This window comes from Belonocnema kinseyi, chromosome 5 (genome assembly GCF_010883055.1).
Source record: "Belonocnema kinseyi isolate 2016_QV_RU_SX_M_011 chromosome 5, B_treatae_v1, whole genome shotgun sequence".
In the NCBI taxonomy this organism is placed as follows: Eukaryota; Metazoa; Arthropoda; class Insecta; order Hymenoptera; family Cynipidae; genus Belonocnema; species Belonocnema kinseyi.
This window is the reverse complement of record NC_046661.1, coordinates 46,119,717-46,143,248: the sequence shown is the minus strand read 5'-3', so window position 1 is coordinate 46,143,248 and position 23,532 is coordinate 46,119,717. Positions and strand designations below refer to the sequence as shown.

Here is a 23,532-nt window from a genome sequence, read left to right as displayed (position 1 = left end):
ATACGTAGCATTTGTTGTTTTAAACCTTTGCGCCATTTATATATGCGCACAACCAGATGCGCAAGTTGAGAAACATTTTTATAAAATGAATATCTGCCACAATTTTGACCACCAAAATCAAAAACCACCACCTCATGACCACCGAAGGGCCACCCAAGGATAAATAAATTATTTTTATAAAATGTCGAAAAGTGGAGTGCAACGTGAAGTTAGCACTCCAAGTTTAAAAACTCTGTAGTTTTTGCAATTTTTACCACCAAACATAAAAAAACACCACTTTGTAACCACCAACGGACCACCAAAGTATTCCATGGAAATAATTTTCATTTCCAGATAAAAGATTCTTTGTCCAAATTTTGGAGTGCCAACATCACAGACATAAAATGATGGCGTATAAGGTGTATAATTTCTTTGATCAGCGCACGAAGGAATAGTGCTTTTCATTTAAGAGCGGAAGCTTAGGCGCCGCCATGAGACTTAGCGGGCATTTAAAAATTGCGGACATAATTTTGGTAAAATGTACACTGTCGTATCTAATTTTAACGTAAAAGTGAATGAAAATGATGTGCCAGGTGCTGAATTATTGCATAAAAAGGTGGAAAAATACCATTTGTCAGCTAAAAAGGTGGTTGATTGCAGAAAACAATGCACCAAAGGGAAAAAGCAGCAACTTATTGACCGGCATGTGGAATACAGGTTATGTTTACACTGCGTATAGTCGTAAGGTTTTAACAGTTGAAAAATAGTGTTTTGCGTAAAAGTAAAATACCTTTAATAATAAAAAAATATATAAAAAGATTGATCAAGTATTTTTAAGGAAATGAAGTTGAAAATGAATTGATATATTATAATAAGGGGGTTATCAGTTTCTAAATTCACCTAGCTTGCAAATTACCGAAATAAATGCAAATGCGGTTCTTTAGTTTAAACATTTTACTTTGAAAATTCGTACAACAAAAATCATGTAATTATATGTAATAAATTACATGTAATTAATTAACAAACATCATGTAATAAATGACATCCTTTATGCTTGAAAAGTACTCGTCTCTGTGTGCACATTACCTCACCCACATATCACTTTTACTGCATTTCGCGCAATTTTTAATATGTCTTTTGAATGAACCCTCGGGAATGTCACCCTTTCGAAATATTAAACAGGGTCTTGGAAATCTAATACAATAATAGTAGCACTCCAAGTAGAACTTGCACCGACTGTCACTTTTGCTTTTTCCAAAACAGCACTTCTTGTGCGAACCAATCTCTTTCCTTTTTAATGGATTTTCTCCGGGTATATTAGACATTTCTTTGTTGGGAAGTTTTTTAACTTCCAATTTTTGAAATAGTTTTTTTTTCGTCAATGGTTACTATTCTCACATACGTTTTAGTGAAAACTTGTCCGCCACCCCCATGGAAGTGCTATATATTTTTCGCGCTTGCGCAATGTCGTTTTCTTGCATATAAGGTCTATTTTAAGGAGATCTGACTCCGTTTTGCTGCTTAGCAATAGAAACATTACCGTAGGTGGTAGGCATATTTAAATTATTAAAGTTTCTATTGATCTAGTTGAGTGAAGGACTTCAGCGTTAAGACTTGTAAAGTTAAAAGAGTGCATTATAAAAGTGGTAAATATGTAGACTATAATGAAATTGTTTGATCAGGAAATCTTGAAATTGCAGTACATTATTATTTTTGTAGTCGGACGTTGGAATGAAGAATACTGTTTTTTCTAAGACTTCCAAACATTTGTAATCTTAAAAAACGTGTATAATAAAAAAAAAATCGATCTAGTTGCCTAAGATCGCGTCAATTTGACAAACTTTCTCACTCGCACACCTTACCATGTATAGGAAGAGGACAACTTCGCACCTGAGCATGAAAATTTAAGATCTGCCTGAAATGTGCCTACCACTTACGGTAATGTTTCGGAAGGCTGTCGAAAGGCTTCCCACTGGCAGTTGGGTCTCCTTATTATTCCTTCGTGTGGTCCAGCGCGACACTGCGTCAGCAAGTGGCGCGATCTATCAGAGGCAAGTGCCAACTGTATGCACTCTTCTCGAAAGCTTCAGACTTCAGGCAAAACAAATCTGACAAAATCAATTTGTTATCAGTTTATCAGTTCCTCACAATTAAACGGTAACAATGTATCAATTGGAAGTCTAGAGTTAGTATTTTGTACATTATTTAAATAATTGTATGTTATAAATTGTATATATGCTGAATTTTAATTAAGGTAAGCAATACTTAAATATCCCGCTTTTCATTCATTTCATGAAAGCTAACCTCTCGAAATTGAGTCAAATATAAAAATTTCACAAAAATTGGAGATTGAAGTTATAATCAGTCAAACGTGTTTGGTAAAATATGACTTTTAAAACAGACTGTAAGCCTCTGAATACTTAAGAAGGCGCCTACTAAATCAAATTTTGATCAAAATTTAAAGCACCTAATACATCATTTAAAACCAATATATGATCTAAAAATAATTTAAGAACAGGGATGCGCAGTGATTTACAGCCAGGGAAGTTTCGAAAGCCGATACAGAAAGACGAGTTTGATGATGTAAGACATACCGTGTTTATATGAATTGTCGATTAATATTTTAAGCTACCGGAAAAAAAAGAATTGATTTAATTTGTATTCAATATTTTATGTATTTACTTACATAAGCTCAGAAGTAATATTCTACTGGTGAATTAAATTATTCCTTGAGACTAATTTGGAGAGTGTTTATACTTGAAAGCAAACCATGTTCTAATAAATGTATACGTCAAAACCAAATAGTAATTTCCTTTTACGATTAGTATTTTAATTGATCTCAGGTTTAAATGCGCATCTTAAATTTGATGTTGTTAAAAAATGTCGGATCCGAAATGTAATTTAAAATATGCAGATTTTTATTCCGGTTTTAATTGGTGAAAAACTCTTAAAACCTCGATTTATCTATGTCACTGTCAAATAATCATTAATATTGAACCTATAACCGATTGAAACTTCAATTTTCGTGTGTTTTAGAAAACCGCCTTTTATGTTGACAAATACTTCATTGATTAGATTCACCTGCTGTACATTTTTCAGTATTAGGATGAGAAAAAGTATGCAAACTCTGTTTCCTAACATTCACATTTATGGTTACAATACACTGTAAAACAATTCTGTGTTATTTTACATCTTAATACGTTGGAAACTAATCAACCCATATAATATGTAGTAAAGTTACAAGAGTGCGTGAATGAACGAGACTCTAGAGTAAAAAAACGAACGACACTGAAAAAAAACACTGCGTTTAAATTCACAGCTGCGTGCGTGAAAAAACGTTGTGCTTGTCAATTGACAGGGAAAACGTGCAAAGCAAAGCCAGTAATACTGCTTGTAGAAAACTTAATTATTTTTTCATTATATGTTAGGCGCTGACTAATATCATGAAATTTCCCGTAACTTTAACTCTTAACGAGCTATAAAAGGGGTTAGACTTACGGAAAATTCCGTAACGGTGGATAGTTCGTACAAGTTATTCAAAATAACATTATTTTCGCCATCAAACATTCCGTCTCATATAATGAGGAATATCTTGTAAACAAATGGAGGTAGAAACAAAAAACAGTCCTTTGTTTTCTGGTCTAGGCCTACCCATCAGTGGCATTATCATACTGCATGTAATTTCGCTCTCTATCAAGCACTTCTACATTCCGTCACTTTAAATCACACAGAAAAATTGTAAATACGCTGCTATTTGTAAATTCACAGTCTCATGCAAATGCAATGCTGTATGTGTCTTTACAACTTATTGAAAAGGTCAAATAGTTTCCAGTGTAAAAAGATGCAAGTTTACACATCGACTGTCAAATTACCGCGGTAGCTGTTTTATCACAATGTTCCTTTCAGTTTAATTATACAATTAAACACTTGCAAAATTACAAATTCAATGGCGTTAAAAGTGTTCTAATTTTATTTGACATATCCAAATTACATCATTTAAACTATTTAAAAATTTAAACTTGTATGAATTTAAGTAAGATACTTTTACAGTTAAGCATTTTAATTTAGAGAAGCCTTTTTTAAAAAAGAAAGAGAATCATTCATATTTGAATCCCTTAGAAAAAAAACATGATTCAAAATGTTGAAAAACGTTAATTTAGAATATTAAGTGTAAAAATTGTTTTATTTAGTCAGCAAATTTAGATATTAACACTTTTAAGGGCATGTGATACTTACAGTTTCCCCGGCTTTTTTCCACAAAAATGAAAATTCTTAAAAACTGAATTCGGAGATGCTATAAAATATCATAACGGACGTCCCCGGACTCTTTTTTGAGGGATAATTACAAAAAAATTTATTGTGCTAAATAAAAATGTTATGCATATGTATTATTTTGAGGTTACGTCGTTTTTCATATCTGCCTTTCCGATAATCTGGAAATTATTTATGAAATAAACTTTTTTGATTGCCTGGGAAAAGGGTTAGTTCCGGGAGATTAGTTACTATGTTTATTTGAAAGTCCAAAGTTTTCGGCCAAAAATATTGTGTAGTTTGGAAGTAACGCTCGGGTGATTTGTAACACACATAACCTCGAAATATATACGCATGTTTTTAGTAATATCAAAAAAATTTTTGAAAAAAACACAAATAAAGTGTGCGGGGACGTCCATTAGCATGTTCGCTATCATTTCCAAAAATTTTAACACAAAATATTGATTATTCTAGAAATAAAGCCGTCGGAACCTAAAACTGGTAAAATCGATACTAATTCCTAAGCGCTATGCAAATTAATCAGATTTTGCTAAATTAAAACTTTTTGGAATTAAACCAAAAAAAGTATGTGGGGACGTCCGTTAGCATAGTCGCTATCATTTCCCAAATTTTTAAGACAAAATATTGATTATTAAAGAAAAAAAGCCGTCGGAACCTAAAACTGGTAAAATCGAAAATTTTCTAAGTATCACATGCCCTTAAGGCTGAAGACCATGTTGCGAGTGGGTGACGGGACCAGATTCCTACCTTACCTACACTTTTTATTTCCTAACTTATTTTTACACGAAGCGCCAGGTCGGGTTGAAAATTTGGGATAATAAATAAGAAGCACTAAGAATGATGGCTCTGATCCCAAAATTTAATAAATATTAATAAAGTTTTTTTTACAAATATTTTTTTTCTTTTTTAATCATTATCAAAGTTTAGAACAACGCCCAACTTTCTTAGTGCTTCTTATTTATTATCCCAAATTTTCAACTCTATGTGGCGCTTTACGTGGAAATAAGTGTAGAAGTTAAAAAATGTGTCATGAAGGGCATGTGATACTTAGAAAATTGTCGATTTTATTAGTTTTAGGTTCCCCCGGCTTTTTCTCTAGAATAATAAATGTTTTGTCTTAAAAATTTGGGAAATGATAGCGAACATGCTAACGGACGTCCCCACATACTTTTTTGTAGGTTAATTAAAAAAAGTTTTAATTTAGCAAAATGTGATTAATTTGCATAGCGCTTAGGAAATAGTATCGATTTTTTCAGTGTTAGATTCCCCCGGCTTTTTTCCTAGGATAAGAAATATTTTGCCTTCAAAATCTGAGAAATGATATAGAACATGCTAACGGACGTCCCCACACAATTTTTGTTGTTGTTTTATCAAATTTATCAAATTTTTTTTATCAAATTACTTCCAAACTACACAATATTTTTGGCCGAAAACTTTGGACTCACAAATAAACATATTAACTAATCACTCGGACCTAACCTTGTTTGCAGGCAATCAAAAAAGTTTATTTCATAAATAATTTCCAGATTATCGGAAAGGCAGAGATGAAAAACGACGTAACCTCAAAATAATGCATATGCAAAAAATTTTTATTTAGCACAATCATTTTTTTGTTATCATCACTCAAAAAAGAGTCCGGGGACGTCCGTTATCATATTTTATAGCATATCCGAATTCAGTTTTAAAATTTTTTTATTTTTGTGGAAAAAAGCCGGGGAAATTGTAAGTATCACATGCCCTTAAAGACCCCAATGAGTACCCCTTCGGTTCCTTTTTAAAAAAATATAAAAAAACAGCGAGACCAACTTTTAAATTGTTGAAATTCGTATTCTACGTTAAAATTTCCCTTAGAAACTCACGGAGTAAGCGCAATACTTTTTTTTGTAGCGTTAAAAATAAAAAAAAATATCATTAACTTCTGCTGAAGGTGACTTCTAGCGCATCCATAATAGCTCAAGTAGTATGTTGCGCGCGAAGTTTAAAAATAAAATTCTCTCACTTGCATCGCAGCGTTATTGTCTGAGATTTCCACTGCGTGGCGCTAGCATCCAGACAAAATTCTTAAAGTTACCGACGGAACACTTATTAACTGCTACTGAAAAAAGATGCACTTTAAGCCGCCTTCGGCCCATGTAAATGACAGGTATTTTATTTTCTTAATTTTTTAACGCTACACGAAAAAGTATTGCGATTACTCCGTAAGTTTCGAATGCAAATTTTAACGTAGAATCTGAACGTCAACAATTTAAAAGTTGATCTTGCTGTTTTTTGTTGTTGAGTTTTTAAAGAAGGAACCGAAGGGGGACTCATTGGGGTCTTTAAGGATACTTTGTAGAGGCTCCTTTTGTTTCCTTCGGTCCGCCAGAGCATAAAGCAAGCGTAATGTGGCCGCTTACAGCCCATGCGACCTTCGGACATGCGCTCGCCGCCGCCGGGTCGACATAAAACTTTGCGCCCGCTACATGAGACTGCGCCCGATAGAGAAACTTAAATTTATCTTTTGAAAATAACGTAGCTGTACCCCACACTCTCCCTTCTGCCTAAAAGCGCAATTTCTTTCTTTCACTTCGAATTTAAAATTGTCAAGAACGCCCAATATTCTTTATCTGCCTTACATGCATGTTTTTAAGGAAGGTAAGTTGTACTATTTGTACTACCCTACCGAAAGAAATCTCTAAGTATATTCTAAAGATTCTTTAGGGTCAGAGAAGCTCAGAGAAATTCGCTGCAGGCACTCAGGTAGATATATTCAAAGGCCCAGGTAGTTATTTTAAATGTTTTAAAGGCTTTAAAATGTCCTTTCCGAAATTGAAATAGAAATACGATCATAAATCCTTGTTAAGCTTTCGGATTAAAATTTAGAAGTAGATCTTTTTAATTTCATATTTCACAGCCTAAAACATAATAATTCGGAATCTACGGGTTTCGATGATTTTAGATATCTAACTTTTTTTTTAATGCTTAAAATTTGAATTAATACGACGTTTCTCGTAAATGGAATGAGAAACGCCAAAAAAGACATCATTTTTGTATTCAACTAGAAAATGGTATATTAGCATATAAGTTATAATTATAAATAAGTATAATGAGAAAATTCATTAAATTAAAAAAAAGTGTCAATAATTTGAAGAGAAATTTAAAAAGGGAGAGTCAGATTAGCGACGGCCAACTACTGTAAATAACTGTGCCCGTCCGGTACGTGACGAATACAAAAGGAACATTATATTATTGTTGCACCACTCTTAAAAAGCCTACTAAAAGGACCTTGAAATGGACCCAAATCTCTCAGACTATCTCTCAGACTAAATTGTTTCAAATCGTCTGTGCTTATAGTCTCAAATGGGCCGGGCTATTTCACTAGAAAAAACTCAGAGATTTCTATAGGTAGGGTATGTACTATTTCATGAGGTTTTTTGAGACTATGTCAGAACCCTGGCGTGCTGGGTGTCTTTATATCTCGAATTCGAATTTCAGCGATCCCAAAAACATAATAAACGTGGTCTGACCCCTGGACTGGAAAAAAACTTTATGAGGTTTTTTTAGGTTATGTCAGACATGCTGACATGCCTGACATGCTGCGGTTTTTTGGAAATAGGATTCAGATTCAGCGACTCCAAAAACATTTAGTAAACATGGTCAGACCTCCAGACCCAGTAAAAGATTTTTTTGGAGTGGCTGTGTAATACTTTTGGAAAAAAGTAGTGTTCGTCTTTTATTTGATTTAAGGACAAAAACAATAAAACCATATATCAGTTTTTTATTATAGATTGAAATTGAAACTCGCTTGATTGTATTTTAATCATATACATATTTCAAACTTATTGACAGTCAAACAAATTCTAATGATTAATTCATTGATATGTTAATGAAATAGTACTAAGAATTTTTACACTCATCATAATGAGAAGGTATTTGTTTTATATGAAAACTGACTATCGCTATCTTGAATTCACTAAGTTATGTTAAGTTATTACACTGGCTATATAAATTGCAGCCTGAAGGTCTAGCGTAGGGCAATTTTGAACGACTTGAGTTGGCAACTTGGGCGACTTGCTCAATGCTCTATCTGGAAACTCTGATGCATTTCGCCATGGTGTCATGGCCTCTTCAGAACTGTAACAACTCCGATACCGTGGCTTAATACATTCACTTTTTTTCATTGTTAAAGACTTCTTTATTTTACAACCACCCAGTTTAAGACCAAAGGCCAAAAACAAAACAACATCCTTTATGTTTATTAGACCTAAAACGCAAACCAAATCATTAATAATAATAATAATTTACATAGACTTAGGCTTAAAAAAGAATTTTATTATAGATGATCTTGCCTCTTTTTACGAAAAAAAATTACAAATGATAATTTTATGTAACAAAAATCCTCCCGGTCTCAAAAATGTATGTCTTCCTTATATAAGCAGAAACTTATAAAAAACTTGGGTTTCTACAGAAAATCTTTTTTATTTTGATATATGAAAGGCATCCTGTTAGTTTAATGCGGGATAAACCATTTTTTAAGGTCAGAAGAATTTTTTTTCCTAAAAATATAATTTTAGAAATTTTATCAGAAAGGATTCAAAATATCACAACAAAGAAAGAGGTCTTTTTACAGAATTTTCTTAGACTTGTTTAGTCTACAAACATTTACAGCATGTCTTTCTTATAGAAGGAGCAATTAAAAATATATAAATAAGTATGAGATTTTTATTCATTTTGAACTTTTTTTTCAATTTACCGACCGACTTCGAAAAGGGATGGTAACTTCACCTGGTTCTGAAAAGAAAATTGGAGTATCTGAATTAGATCAGAAAATATCGAATTTTAATGAAAACATTGATGTCTTTTTTTAATATTCATATTAAAATTTAAATATCTGTATAACTTCGTAGACATTTTTGTTAAGCAGGTCTGATGGAAGTTGAAGAAAAGGGGTTTCCTCACAAATTTCAGTGGTTTTTGATAAAATTGGTATCCTCTAGATTTTGTAGTCGCTGATTGCGAAAAAAGTTCCCGGATGATGAGTTATACTGTGTTCAATTGTTAATTTCTAAATACTTCTATATTATAAAAACTTGACATTGCGTGTAGGAACGTGATAATGAATTTCTTAATGTGGAATAAAACAAATGACACTAAAGCGAATTCTTGCCCTATTTAATTACCTATTCTTGCAATATGTTTTCCAAGAAATATATTTCCTGAAGTCTTGATTTGAAACCTAAAACAAGCTAAATTCTGCCTTTTTAACAGCAATGATAACCATAAGCAGTCCGGAGAAGCGCCATCTTGCTGATCCACAGCGAATAACAAAAAGCAGAAAAATAAGCCTGGACTTTAACCAAAATTCAACTAAGAATGAATCACATCACGCCAAGACACAAGTTCAGCATCTAGAAGAGCATCCAGAGCATCTGAAGATCGATAACATCGGGATTCCCTCTCTACCATCCAGAGTATGCATCTTGCAGAGCCTTAAGCACCTGGATGCGTCAGGGAATAAACTTCAAGATCTTCCTGATGATCTCGGGCGTCTTGAAAACCTTGAAATTCTCGACTTGAGCTTTAACAATCTCTCCAAGTTCCCTATTTCCTGTGCAGCTCTGAATCGCCTAAAGCAGCTCGTTCTATCGAACAACAGGTTCAAATCCATTCCCGAGTGCGTTGAAGAGGGGATGCAAAACCTCGAAATCCTCGATGTTTCACATAATCCCCTCAAGTTTATTTCTGCTCCAGCCAGCACAAAACTCAAACGTTTCTCAGCAAATGGCTTAAAATACTGCCGATTTTTTCCCGAGTGGTTGCTGAATTCCAAATTCTGGAAGCTGGATGAAATAAATCTAGACGATTCGGTCTTCGATAAATTCCGCTTTCGTGAGAAGCAAATCTCGCATCTCCGACGTTTCTCGATGCGCAATTCTTCCTTGAATGATAAGAACTTGGAGCAAATCACATCAAACATGGTCGAGTTACAAAAGATAAATGTCGATAATGATAAAGTACAATTGAGACGAGAGGGAAGATCCAATATATTTTGTACCCTCCCAGGCTCGAATTTGAGAAATCCTGGAGTGGTGCAGGAAATCAACGCCAGAATGACTGCGTTGTCGATACTACCGCACTCTATCGACAAGTTTTTTAATTTGAAAAGACTCGACATTGGGGAAAATCAGTTATGTTGGTTGCCGGATGAAATCTGCGTACTTCAGAATCTGCAGGTGTTAATTATCGATAGTTGCGAATTGGGTAAATTGCCGGAGAAAATTGGAAATTTAGATAAATTAGAGGAAATTTCCGCGTGTAATAATCGACTCATGGAGCTTCCTAGATCAATGGCGAATCTAAAAAACTTGAAGATTCTGGATTTGTTTAATAATGAGCTTTCGGAGATACCAACATGTTTGGAAGGAGAGAAGCTAAAGTATTTGGATCTTGAGAAGAACTTCTTCGCGATTAAAAATTCCTTGGTAAGTTAAACAAAAGCAAGTAAAAATACATTTTTAAAATAATGCACTCTAGCACAAATTTATCATTTAAAAATAATAAGATATTTTTAGTTTAGGTTTGGATTAATAGGCACGATTGTTGTATTTCAATTTTTAAATCATTTTAAAAATTGTTAGGTATTTGAAATAGGTACCAGACTTTTTTGTAAATTTTCGACTTTTTCTGTTCATAGGCAAAATTTCAGAGAAGCAATTTTCAGGGAACAATAACTGAACAAGTTTAAATTTACATTGTTCATAAATTAATGACCTTTTAATGGAAATTTTCAAAATTGGTTAATTTTAAAAAATAGTTAGTAGTATCAAATTAATTATAAGGCTCTGAATTTATTCCCAATTTTGTTGACTATTTTCAAACTGACAATTTTAGTATAACTATTTTTAATTGAAAGCATTTGTAAGTGCATAATTGTAGACAGGAACGTTAAAAAATGTATGGTTTTAGATTTAAACCATTCAAAATTGTAATATTTTTAATTGAAAGCCTCACTGTTAAAGCAATTTTTAATCAATTCGCAGTGTGATTGTCCTAAACCTTCCACTTTAAGTCATACCTTAAATGATTACTATTTGTTCCTTTGCAAATCTAGGCATTGCAAATTCAAGATTATTTAATTTTGAACGTTTTGAGTTGGAAATTGTTCAATTTCCAGCTTGTTTTTTCTAAGTGTACAATTTAAAATCCTTTTATTTCAAAATCACATAATTTTAAAGACCTCCATAAATAACTTATTAAGTTTGTAGGCTAAAATGGGGAATTTGAAAAATTGAAAAATTTTAGTTGGACCCTGTTCCTAAATATTAAATTCGCATGTTGTCTTTTTTTGGGTCGTAAACAATACATCAAAGTTTTGTTTTTGGAAAATTTAATTTAATTTTTTTGTTTACACGAAGACTTTAGAAAAAATTTGTTTCAATATCTATGACCGCGGAAAATCAGCAAAATATCTGGAGAAGAGGGTTGATAGCTTTTAGTAGATTGTTGAGATATGATGCAAAAGACGAAAGGAAGCTATGTTTTTAATATTTTAACGTTCTCTGATCTTTGAAATCATAGATGAGAAACACGCCGTATGACATTCTCAGAGAGAGATTAAGACAACACTACAATTACGAGAGGGATGTTGGTTCGAAGACGTACAGAGAGGATAAAACGTTCAACTATAACGACGCAAAGGCATCTAACAGTTGCAGCGGCAGCGAATGTGGCGAAATGTAAGAAACTTCCCTTTCTTTTTGTATTTGAATTTTTGTTTTTAATTTTCTGTATTTTCAAAATGTATAGCAATTTTTTGAATAGGTATATTTTTGACTGGTAAATAGTGATAAAAGTTAGAAATTAAAGAAAAACTTGACAAAGTGTTATTCCTGTGGATTTTTTTGGTGATCTTTAAACGTTCATTCAGACCTAAGAAATTTTAGATTCCACACCTTAAACACACCTTAAACTTTTTCCAAAAAATGTTGCCTTTAACTCATTCCAAAGAAACATTTTTTTTTTAATTTTCAAATCCAAAAAGCGAAAAGAAGATATTTGCTGGTATTGGTGGGAAACTTTTGCGGGTTAATTAAATTAAATCAGAAAAAAAGTTGTAGAATGAACCAGCCTAATTTGGTTGTACTTCTTTCGGATTCCAAAGCAAACATTTTTAATGCTTGACTGAAGTGTTTCGATTAACTTCTCCCTAGCGCATGTCTATTTCTTAGAAATTTCTCATAAATTTATCATTTTTATGTCCCAAAAACAGAAGTAATTTCACTTCGGTGAATTCACAGAAAAAAAGATAGATTGCATCACAGTTTTAATACAATTAAAATAATGATAACGCAGTAAAAAAATAAACAAACAAATTTTACTAATTTTTTATTTGAAGTAAGAACATCGTTTTTATAATTACAAAGAGAACTTTTATTGTTTCCCACATTAAATTAAAAAGTCGATGCACTTCGCACTTTTTGTTCATCTTAACTCAATTTGTAGTGTTATATTTTGACATACTGTCTAATTTTCAAAACTTTGAAATTCTTAATCAACTTGTATGTCTTTTCGTTATTTGAAAGTAACGGTATTGCAAACATGTCAAATGATCATTTTTAATGCTTCCCCGGTGATCATTTTTTTTTGTCAATAAAAGTTAAATTATTGGAAATAAATTTCATACAGACACTTATCGATTCATTTATTTTGTATAATCGTAATTTTTGGTTCTTTACATATTTGTGGGTGTGAATCGTCCTAAATTATCAGTATTATCATCTAGTGGGTTGATTCACTGTTTAGTGCAGCTACGGAAAGAATGAGAATCGGCCAAAAATAAGGCAATTTTCAATTGGGAAATAAATAAAAAAGTGAATACAATTTCCTCCAAATCTTGGAATAGTTTTTGCAGATAACGTCTGTACAAGTGCCAATTTTATAGATGAACCATTTTATGACTATGTAAATTTATAAATTTACCCAGTTTGAAATAGGATCGGGACAACTTTGCACGTAGCAACTTTGCACGCGCCCAACTGTGCACGTCGATTGCCAAGCGGACAACTGTGCACGTGCCATATGAGGGTGGTCCTTTATACCCACGTATAATAAATTGTTGACAGGTGAAATGATTAAATCCTGAAGAATTCGAGGATTTCAGAGAATTCAAGCCATTCTGGAAATGCAGGAAATTCAAGAAAATCAAAGATTTCAAGGAATTAAGGGAATTTAACAAACCAAGGATTTCAAGGGATTCAAGATATCCATCGAGCTCAAGAAATTGAAAGAATTCAAGAAATGCAGAGAATTCCAAGAATTAAGGAAATTCAAGGAATTATGACAATTTAAGGAATTCCGAAAGTTCAAGGATTTCAATGAATTCGAGGAGTTCAGAGACTTTAAGGGTTCAATGAATTCAGAGAATTTAATGCAATCAGAAAAAAAAAAATAAAAATAATCGAAATAATAAATAAATAATAAAAATAAAAGCATAAAGTCGAACGTTGCGGGAAGCAAGCGAAATCCTCCGATTAGAAATTGACACGTGCCAGGTAACGTAGTGATTAGTGTCGTAACTTTAGTCAGATTTTACTCACATAAAGATGCATTAAAAAACTTACAATTTATAAAAAAAGTGTAAGCACTCACCACGTTTTACATTTAAAAATTGCATATGTGATAAATTTTTCAATTTAGGAGACAAATTTTGAATGAACGGGTAAATTTTTTATTTATATTTTAACCCGTTGGTTACCGCACTTGTGTGAATATGCACCAGCAAAATTTGAAATAAGTGTATCCTGTCACTCGGTAGATTTAAGGAGAAATCATCGGTACTGCCGAGATAGTCAACATTCAGAAGCCCAAGTTTCGTGCTTAATTTGTTTTTTTTTTCATGTATATGCAGGAACCAAATGGTTAATATTATTTTTTCACCTTCTTACTGTTTGTGAGGTTTACTTTGAAAGTTAAGCTTGGTGCAAATTTGCACAAGTGTGGTTTCCTAGGCTGTAAAGAGGGTGCTTCGGAAAAAATTGAATTTCGCCTGATAATCGTTTTTTCGACTACATTTTCTCTAGAGGTAAGTAATTTTGACATCATATTTTCAATTTTTAATATAAATTTACCAAGAAGCATACCTACATTTTAATTGCATATTTTTTCTAAATTCAAGATTTTTTTAATTCGAATTTTCTTAAAGTTTGAGGTTTTTAAGGTGCTTCCTCAGGCTTGATATTTAGCCCATGTATTTACAAATGACAGCTTTTTTCCAAAATTATAAATTTTTTTTCTCATATCTTAACCACATAACCTTAGTGGGTAAATGCAATCCCTCAAAGAGGGATTTTTGGAAAAATGGGGCTCAGGATTCGATTGAGTGCCTATCATGCCTCACTCAACCTTCCTATTGTCAGAGATAAGAACCGATTGAGAGAAATTGAAAATGATTAAAATAATCAAGGAATTTAATTTCAATATTCTGAATTAAATGCATTAGATAATGACGAGGCGATTAAAAAAGAAAGAAGAAAATCGGTTAATCGGTTCAATTTCTGTTGAGAGTTTTCGTAACTTATCCTCTCTTTTTAGATTCTACGACAAAAAATACTGCAGAAAGATGCTGCGTATTCTTGAACCGGAAAAAATGTGGAATTGCAAGTTATTTCATTTTCAAGATTAAACTTGAAGGGTATACAATTCGCAGCCTTTTCATCAGCAATTCCTTTTCCATAATTTTCAACCGAAAACTCGAAATTCATCATTTTTCTCTCTTTTTTTTCTTGAATAATTGTTTCAAATACAACTGCTTGCTTCGCAATGAATGTCCTGTTCCTCAGGATTGATGCACTGTTTTTTTCTTCAAACAAGCTAGTTACATTTTTAACCATGAAGGGATGAAGCTCAAAATATGAATTTTCAACAAAACAGTCCCACATTCAACCAAATAGTTGAATATTCAACCAAAAATAAGCTATGTTAACCAATACGGTTTGTTTATAACAAAAAAGACAGATTTGAAAACAAATAGTGTAAGTTTCTATACTAAAAAAAAAGATAAATTTTCAACCCAAAATGGAATAGTTAAATTTTTTCCAAAGAAGATTAATTTTCATTTAAAAAAATACGAATGTGCAACAAAATATATACTCTTTCAACAAAATTGAAGCCTCGGCTGAAATAACGTTGTATCAACACATATTTTGTATCCATGGAGTTCTATGTATATGTGACGTGCACTGAAGAAAGGGGGCTCATTCTAAAAAAAACCAAATCGAGGTTTTTATACCTTTCGATAGTTTTTGAGCTGCTCTTCTTAATGAAATCATGGGAAAAAAATCCGAACATTATTATTGCTAATAATTGAGTTATTCGGTGCGCGAGAAATTGGGCTTTGACTCGAGAGCTCGACATTCCGTGAAACACCTCCCACCACTCACCACCCCATCTACGCGTCTCATCTATACCCCGTCCGTGAGCCGCGTCTATCACCTATCTCTTTCCGTAAGAATGTAGTGGTAAGTGGAAAGGGAAGATTTCGTGAGGCTTCCCCTCTCCTAAAAGTCGCGTCTATCGCGTCGACTTCAACCGCTCGCCCTGAAAAATCTCACTTTTCAGAGTGAGCTCTTCTTCTCGGCGCACGTCACATACAAGTTTTTTCCTTTAACTGTCTCTCTATTCCGCGGAAGCGCGGCGATCGAAAATTCAAAAATTGAATTAGGAAAGAAATGTCAAAATAGTGAAGGTTATATACTTCGAAAATGTACCCTTCTATAATTCTCACATTAGAGTTTTGAACAAAAGTAAAAAAATAAAATTAAATTTATTAGAATGTCATGCAGGAAAAAATAAAAGGACTAGAGAGGCTGGAGTAAAACGTCCAGAACCGGTAAGAGCAAATATAATATTAAAAAATAATAAAATAAATAAATGATTGTTAAATAATGATCAGAAATGGTATTAAAAATACTGTGTAAATTATTTTTATAATAATATAAAAATAAAACTTTAAATTACAATTACACGAATAATTAAGTGTTTTTCTTTCCTTTCTTTTAACAAAAAAAAAAGATAAATTATATTTGTATTTTTCACAATATGTGTAGGACCAAATTTGTAAATGATCTAACCTATTTATTTTCATTTTTATTAATTGAAATTTTCCGAATTCAACTGTGAAATTTTTTGTCGACGCTCTTAAACGAATGTAATTTTCTATTCTGATCCTTCAAAAATTCGAAATTTGATTTAGATATGAACACTTGCGAGGTTAATTCAGATTGATGCGAAATAAATGGAAGTAAATAACGTCGACTATTTTGACATTTCATTTCGAATTCAATTTTTAAATTGTCGATCGCAGCGCTTCCGCGGAGTAGAGAAAATATTTTAAAAAACTCATATACATAGAAGTCAATGGAAACAAAATATGTGTTGATACAACGTTATTTCAGTCGCGGCTTCAATTGTTAAAAATATGAAGCCAAAAAGGCGAATTACATTCAAAAGGGTTGAATTTTCAACCATAAAATTATATCATTTTAAGAAAAAAGTTAATTTTCTACCAAGTAGTTAAATTTTCCAATGAATAGTTTTACTTTTAACTAAATAGTTAAATTTCCTACCAACATAGTTAAACTATTAACCAAAAATATGAATTTATAACAATGAAGTTTACTTGCTAGCAAATATTTAAATTTCCTACCAATTTTATATATTTTCAAGCCAAAAGACGAATCTTCACAAAACTGAATTTATTTTAACAAGATTTCAACATTTAACCAAATAGTTGCATTTTCAATCCAAAAGATAAATTAATTACCAAAAAGATTCATTTACAACAAGACGTAAATTCTCAAGCAAAAAAAATATAAATTTTCAATCAATAGATATAATCAGTTTCCAGTTAGAAACATAAGTTTTCAACCAAATAGATGTGTTTTCATCCACGCAGATTCAATTTTTATTAAAAAATATCCAGTTTCCAGAAAACGTGGAATAATTGCAATTTCAGTTGAATATATGAATTTTTAAATCAAATTTTGAACGTTTCTGTACGATAATTTGATTTTGGAGGTCTACATCTTCTACAATATAGGAAAAAAATGCTGTCAAGGATGACAATTATCAAAATTTATATTCGGATACTTTTAAAAGTTTTTAATTTGAAATACTTATTCCAAGTTCGATGTCACCTCCTCCCTGTCGGAACTTTCTGAAGTCTGAATTAGAAAAATTTCGGATTAAAACTTTACATTTTGAAAGCTCGTATAATATAATTGCACTAATTACACGTATTAAAAGTTCATTTACACGTGTTGAATGTTGTTTTCCATGAACATTTATCATTTTTGTGTTGAAAATTCAACTATTTGGCAAAAAATTCGTTTGTTAGAATATGTTATTCGTTTCTTGAAAATTTACTTATTTAATATAAAATATAACTATTATATATTTGTTTATAAATTACTCTTTTAATGTTGAAAATTCATTTATTTCCATAAATAAATTTATAAATACAATTAGATTTATCATTTGATTTAAAAATTCACATAATTAACTGAAATTGCAATTATTCCACGTTTTGTGGAAATTGGATATTTTATTTAGAGAAATTGAATCTTCGTGATTGATAATTCATCTATTTGGTTCAAAATTATGATTCTAACTGAAAACTGAATTATTATACCTATTGATTGAAAACTTATTAGTTTTACTTGGAAATTTATGTATTTTGTTTTAAATGAATTTTTTGGTAATTAATTCATCTTTTGGGTTGAAAATTAAACTATTTGGCTTAAATATAATTTTATGGTTGAAAATTCAACCCTTTTGAAGATAATTCTCGTTTTTGGCTTCATATTTTAAACAATTTTGTTGAAAAAGTATATATTTTGTTGCACTTTCGTATTTAAAAAAAATTAATGTTCTTTAGACAAAATTTAACTATTCCATTTTCGGTTGAATTTTTTTTTACTGTAGAAATTTACACTATACGTTCGACAATCTGTCTTTTTTGTAATAAACAAGCCGTATTGCTTAACATAGCATCTTTTTGGTTGAATATTCAACTATTTGATTGAAACATTCATTGTGAAGCAAGCAGCTGTATGTTTTTCTTCTCTTGACATTTTTTCATATCGTGCGTTTTTTGGCTTAAAATTTTAATTTTCGGTTGATTAAAACAATTTTGAAAACGCTATATCTTTGAGAATTTTCTTTTTATCGAAAAAGTCATAAGGATAAATTGTTTGTTCTTTTTAATACTATAAATATCCATACATAGAATTTTCAAATTCAGAAAAAAGTGGTCTAAAAAATTTTCAAAATGCGCTCAATTTTTGAATTTTTATCAAAAATGGCTAGTTAACGAACTCGTCCTTTCTTTTAGTACCTACAAAAAGTGCCAAAGATGGATTTGATTCGTTGATTTTTTCGAGAATTATCGTATTTACGGACGGACGGTCGGACGGACAGACAGGCGCCATCGTGAAAACCTGATTTTCGGATTCAGGAGGTCTCGAAACGTGGAGATCCGTTGAAAAATTGTGATGTCAAATTTCCGACAATTCTAATACTTTCTCAATCATAAATGATGAGAATGTAAAAAAGAGAGAAAAACATGAATTTCGAGTTTTGGTTGAAAATTATGGAAAAGGAATTGCTGAAGAAAAGGCTGCGAATTGTATAACCTTCAAGTTTAATCTTAAAAATGAAATAACTTGCAAATCCACATTTTTCCGATTCAAGAATACGCAGCATCTTTCTGTAGTATTTTTTTTTTCATAGAATCTGAGAAGAGAGAATAAATTACAAAAACTCTCTAGAGAAATTGAACAGATTAACCGATTTTCTGCCGTCTTTTTTTTAACCGTCTCGTCGTTATATAATGCATCTACTGCAGAATATTGAAATTAAATTGTTTAGTATTTTAATCATTTTTAATCTCTCTCAATCGGCTATTATCTCTAATAATAGGAAGGTTGAGTGACGCATGGGAGGCACTTAAATCAAATCCTGAGCTCGATCCTGGGTTTTACGATGTTTAAAGTATCGTCGAAAAAATAACACTCCAGTTTCATTCGGAAACGATCTGTTCCGATTTCCTTTCACCGTAGAGCTTTCATCATGTGTACACTCATGGTGGCCGTTTGCTACATCCCAGACGCATAAAATGCATCAAATTTTCAATTAATTACAATTAAAGAAGAAACAGACCGTTTTTCGAAAAATTCCTCTTAGAGGGATTGTATTTACCCACTAGGATTATATGGTTAAAATATTAGAACAAACAATTCATAATTGCGGGGAAAAAGCTGTCATTTGTAAATACATGGGCTGAATATCAAGCCTGAGGAAGCATCTTTAGTTTGAATCATTGCAAAAAATTATAAATATTGGTAGTACATAAAATTATTAAAAACTATTTTACATTCATTCTTTTTTCTTTTAGAATGGCTGGCGCATCAACTTCTGGTTATAATTTTCGCAGCAGCCGAGCGGTTGTGCGAAAACTGTACGTTTTTTCCGATGAAGATGAACATGATGGCAGCGACTCGAAAGGAGATTAGGACGAATTTGTTTTCTCTGACATTTAAAATATTGTGCAGGAATGGGATGATCAATTTATTGAAGAGCAACGCATACTGTGATACTCTGATGCAGTATGCGTTGGATGCATTACTTTTGCGGAATAAGGTTTAGAATAACTTACTTTTAGCTCTGCACTAATATTATTTCTAATATCTGCCAATTATTAATGTTTAAACAATAAAAAGTATTATTTATTAATTATTAGATTTTTAAATGGTTTTCATTCTAGAATAAGTATTGACTAATTTTTCTATGCTTCAAAAATACCTCATTTTCAGATAGCCGTAAAAGAGATATATATTTTATTCCATATGTAGTTGGTAATTTTCCTTGAGAATATGCACTTTTATCTTCAATTTAAAGAAATAAAAGTACAATTTCGATAATTACAAGAAATGGCAATTTTTTGAGAAAAAAATGACATTTATTGTAAGTTGCATTTAGTTTATTTATGCATGAGTTATTAAAATTCAAAAAGGCGAAATCCCAGATCGCACAAAAACGGTAAACACGTTTGCGCAGATGGAGTGTGGTATCCACGGGTTAGAATTGTAAGCCCGGAAAATTGTGTAATATCGAAATTTTTAGTCGGGCCACTTGATAAAGCTGAATTTTATAAATAAATGTGCAGAGGGCCTAATTTATAACTTTGATCATTTCTAAATTTATTCCTGGTTAACTTGATAAATTTATAAACTATGAAAAAAGGGAACACGCCAGTTTTGTAATATTGAAATTATCATTGTGAAAAATTTGGTGAAAGTCGAGTTATAATTTTAAAGTGGGTAAATTTACACATTTACATACAATCACAAATTGGTTTATCTATAAAATTAGTGCATTTTGAGATGTTATCTGCAAAAAATATTTCCATATTTTGTAGGAAATTGTATTCACTTTTTTTTTATTTCCCAATTGAAAACCACCTTATCTTTGGCTGATTCACATTCTTCCCGTAGCTGCAGTGAAAAGTGCAACAACCTGATACGTGATAATCTACCAAGATTATAACCCGGAAATATGTAAAGAACAATAAATTATAGTTACAAAACACACACAGGACATGTCAGTTTTTTCTGCATTTTTCTCCATTTCGCGACGTATTTCCAAAAAGTTAGGGTCACCATCATCAAGTTATAGTAGTAGTGACCCGGAAATACACTCAGAAATATTTTTCTGTTTGAATGTTAAAACTGGCAGTGGAAAACCCCCATCTTTAAATACAAAACTGGAAACTACATTAAATGTATGTACGTAGTAAATAACTAAAACATTATATTTCAATATGTTCAAGTTTTATTAGCCTTGTTTTTTCCTGATTTTAATTTCTTATGCCTCCCCCCCCCCCTTCCTCTGCCCCTAAAAGTTTTCTACTTCGAAAAATGTCCTATTTTCTATATTGAGGTCTATGAGGCGTGTGAACATAATTCAGATCATATTTTTCTTGCAGAATCTCAGAGGTAAATGGAGTTTGCACTGAAGATTGGGGCTTACCCGAAGATTCTGCAGATGAATATGAGCCGACTCGTGAGTACCATATTTTAAAATTAAATCTGGATTTTGAAAACTATAAATTATGTTTCTTTTAACTTATTCAATTCGTCACATCACAGGTGAAGCTAAATTAAAGTTGCCTCCAGCGAGATCTCTGAAGCAATTTCATATTACCTACAGTAGCTACTTCCGTCCATCAGATTTGCATTCACGAAGAGTACGAGATGTGGTTAGGCGAGTGAAGAAAAAAGGTCTTAGAAAAAATTCAACTTGTACCATCGAAGATGGACAATTCGATGACGCTTAATGTCAGTTTACAAAATTTATCTTGTTACTGACTTTTAGATGTATTTTTCTTTTATGATTGATCGCTATTTTAAAAATGGCTTTTAATTTGATATTTAAAACTTGTTAAATATTTATGAAGACCGATATTTTTCAAAGAGATATTATCATGAACAAAGTTTCAATTGAAAACGATTTTATAAGAAAAATTCTTTTAAACGCAAGTACTCCGTATAGGGGTTAATTCAATTTCTTGTTCAAATTTTCTAATAATTTTTTTCGATAGTCAACGTTTATTTTTAAGTTTCACAGAGTTTTCCATATTATAAATAATTGAAAACTGTCTCCTGTTGAGTTTAATGTTATCTTCAACGAAGATCTATTTTTAAGTTGTAAATGGATAGGTATTCCATACCTTTTAGTACAAATCCGAAGAGTTAACCACGGATTAATTCAAGTGTACTCCTGCGTCTGAATTCTTTTGAATTCTATTGAATTCTTTTAATTTTGTGCTAGAACAAAACTCCTAGTGATTAAACTCTGAAATTAATCGCATGTCACGAAAAAATATGTTTGATCAGAACATGAAACTTTATACAAGTATTATTTTCGAACAGCGTTTCAATCTTAATGATCTTTTTATCGCATGGTTGCGAATATTATATTGTGCACCTATAGGGGGCAAACTTAGTCTTTTTACCCGCGCGTGGGTCTACGCCTCGTTATTGCAAACTCCTGCGAGGATGAAATGATGTTTCCCTCCTTGGGGCACAAGATACTTTATGTAACAAAGGTATGGCTCAAAAGTTTATTACGACTGGTATTTGAGTTGAGGTTGATAGAAATTAAGGGAATATTGCAGGAAACTATCGGGAGTCTGGGGAACATTGAATTTCTCACTGTTAACAAGTAATTTTTAAATTAATCAGGTAATATTTTTAAAGTTTTATCAATGTGCACTTTAATTTGATAACAAATAGGTGCAAGTTCGATACAGTAAACGATTTGTTATACAAATTGAAAACTTTAAGTGGCATCTAAACCTTTTTGGTTATTAATGAATTCCAAATTTATTATGTACTTACATATTGAATATTAGAAAAAATGTAATTAATTACTGAAATAGAAATTAATCGTTATCTAAGTTAAATTAAATCAATATCTAAAGAATTCTGTAATGATATTTTATTGACAGTGGAGTGTCAGTATGGAAGTTCTCACCTTTTACCAGAACCCTTCAAAGTTAAATAAAAAGGAATAAAGCATAGTGCTAAAGAATTTTTCCGACTCCCTTGAATGGAGTTGAATCAAATAAGAAGCAGATCGCTTAATCGAATATGACATAGAAATTCGTAAATTAATATCGCAAAGTTTAGAAACTCGTGGTTTAGATATAGATGGCGCTTTAATGTCCTTAGAAAGTACTCCCGAGAATATTGGGAACCTCTGGTCTGGCTTCCTCAGAGTTTCTGGGAATATTCCCGCGACCTATCACTCATTATTCTACTCGTTGTCGCTCCTACTACGCTATTAAAACGCGTAAATCATACCGTCGTTATACAAAAGACTTTATTCGATTCGAAAAGAATAAACAATACGATATAAATAAAATAAATCTTTTTTTTTATTAAATCACCTAAACCCAAAATTATTTAAGTTATTTAGTTAATAGATATTTCTTCAAAGTGTTATTCAATGGAAGAAGCATATTCAAGGGTGGGTTGAAAAGTATGTGTAAAGGCACACTGATGGCAACACTAAAGTGTATCGTGGCATTTTCAGTTAGGAGTGGCATTTCTTGGAGGAACACACAAAAAATTTCAACCAGATCTGTACATTATTTTGTACTTGCCGTTAATTTGAATCGAACAAGTCGAGTGATTTCCAAAAAATGGATTCATGAAAGTCTCGGGTGTTGGTCGAACCAAACCT

General features: G+C 31.8%; 1 protein-coding gene across 2 annotated transcripts; it reads left to right on the top strand.

Moving 5' to 3' along the window:
• Positions 1-1,506: 1,506 nt before the first annotated feature.
• On the top strand, positions 1,507-23,211 carry LOC117172927 (plant intracellular Ras-group-related LRR protein 4-like). Of its 2 annotated transcripts, XM_033361226.1 has the most exons (6): positions 1,507-1,625; positions 1,851-2,233; positions 9,499-10,712; positions 11,809-11,966; positions 21,272-21,348; positions 21,435-23,211. In XM_033361226.1, exons 3-6 carry the CDS (start codon positions 9,501-9,503, stop codon positions 21,620-21,622), a joined length of 1,635 nt encoding a protein of 544 aa, XP_033217117.1. In that variant the 5' UTR covers positions 1,507-1,625; positions 1,851-2,233; positions 9,499-9,500; the 3' UTR covers positions 21,623-23,211. The 2 variants fall into 2 exon arrangements, with proteins under 2 accessions (XP_033217117.1, XP_033217118.1); XM_033361227.1 differs by lacking the exons at positions 21,272-21,348; positions 21,435-23,211 and adding an exon at positions 13,353-13,465.
• Positions 23,212-23,532: the final 321 nt, after the last annotated feature.

Bases quoted from the DNA above. Each gene is read 5' to 3' on its own strand.
- LOC117172927 (XM_033361226.1), top strand. From the start codon at position 9,501: ATGATAACCATAAGCAGTCCGGAGAAGCGCCATCTTGCTGATCCACAG. The intron at 11,967-21,271 runs GTAAGAAACTTC...TTTTTCTTGCAG, and splicing joins GGCAGCGAATGTGGCGAAAT to AATCTCAGAGGTAAATGGAG. The intron at 21,349-21,434 runs GTGAGTACCATA...GTCACATCACAG, and splicing joins AGATGAATATGAGCCGACTC to GTGAAGCTAAATTAAAGTTG.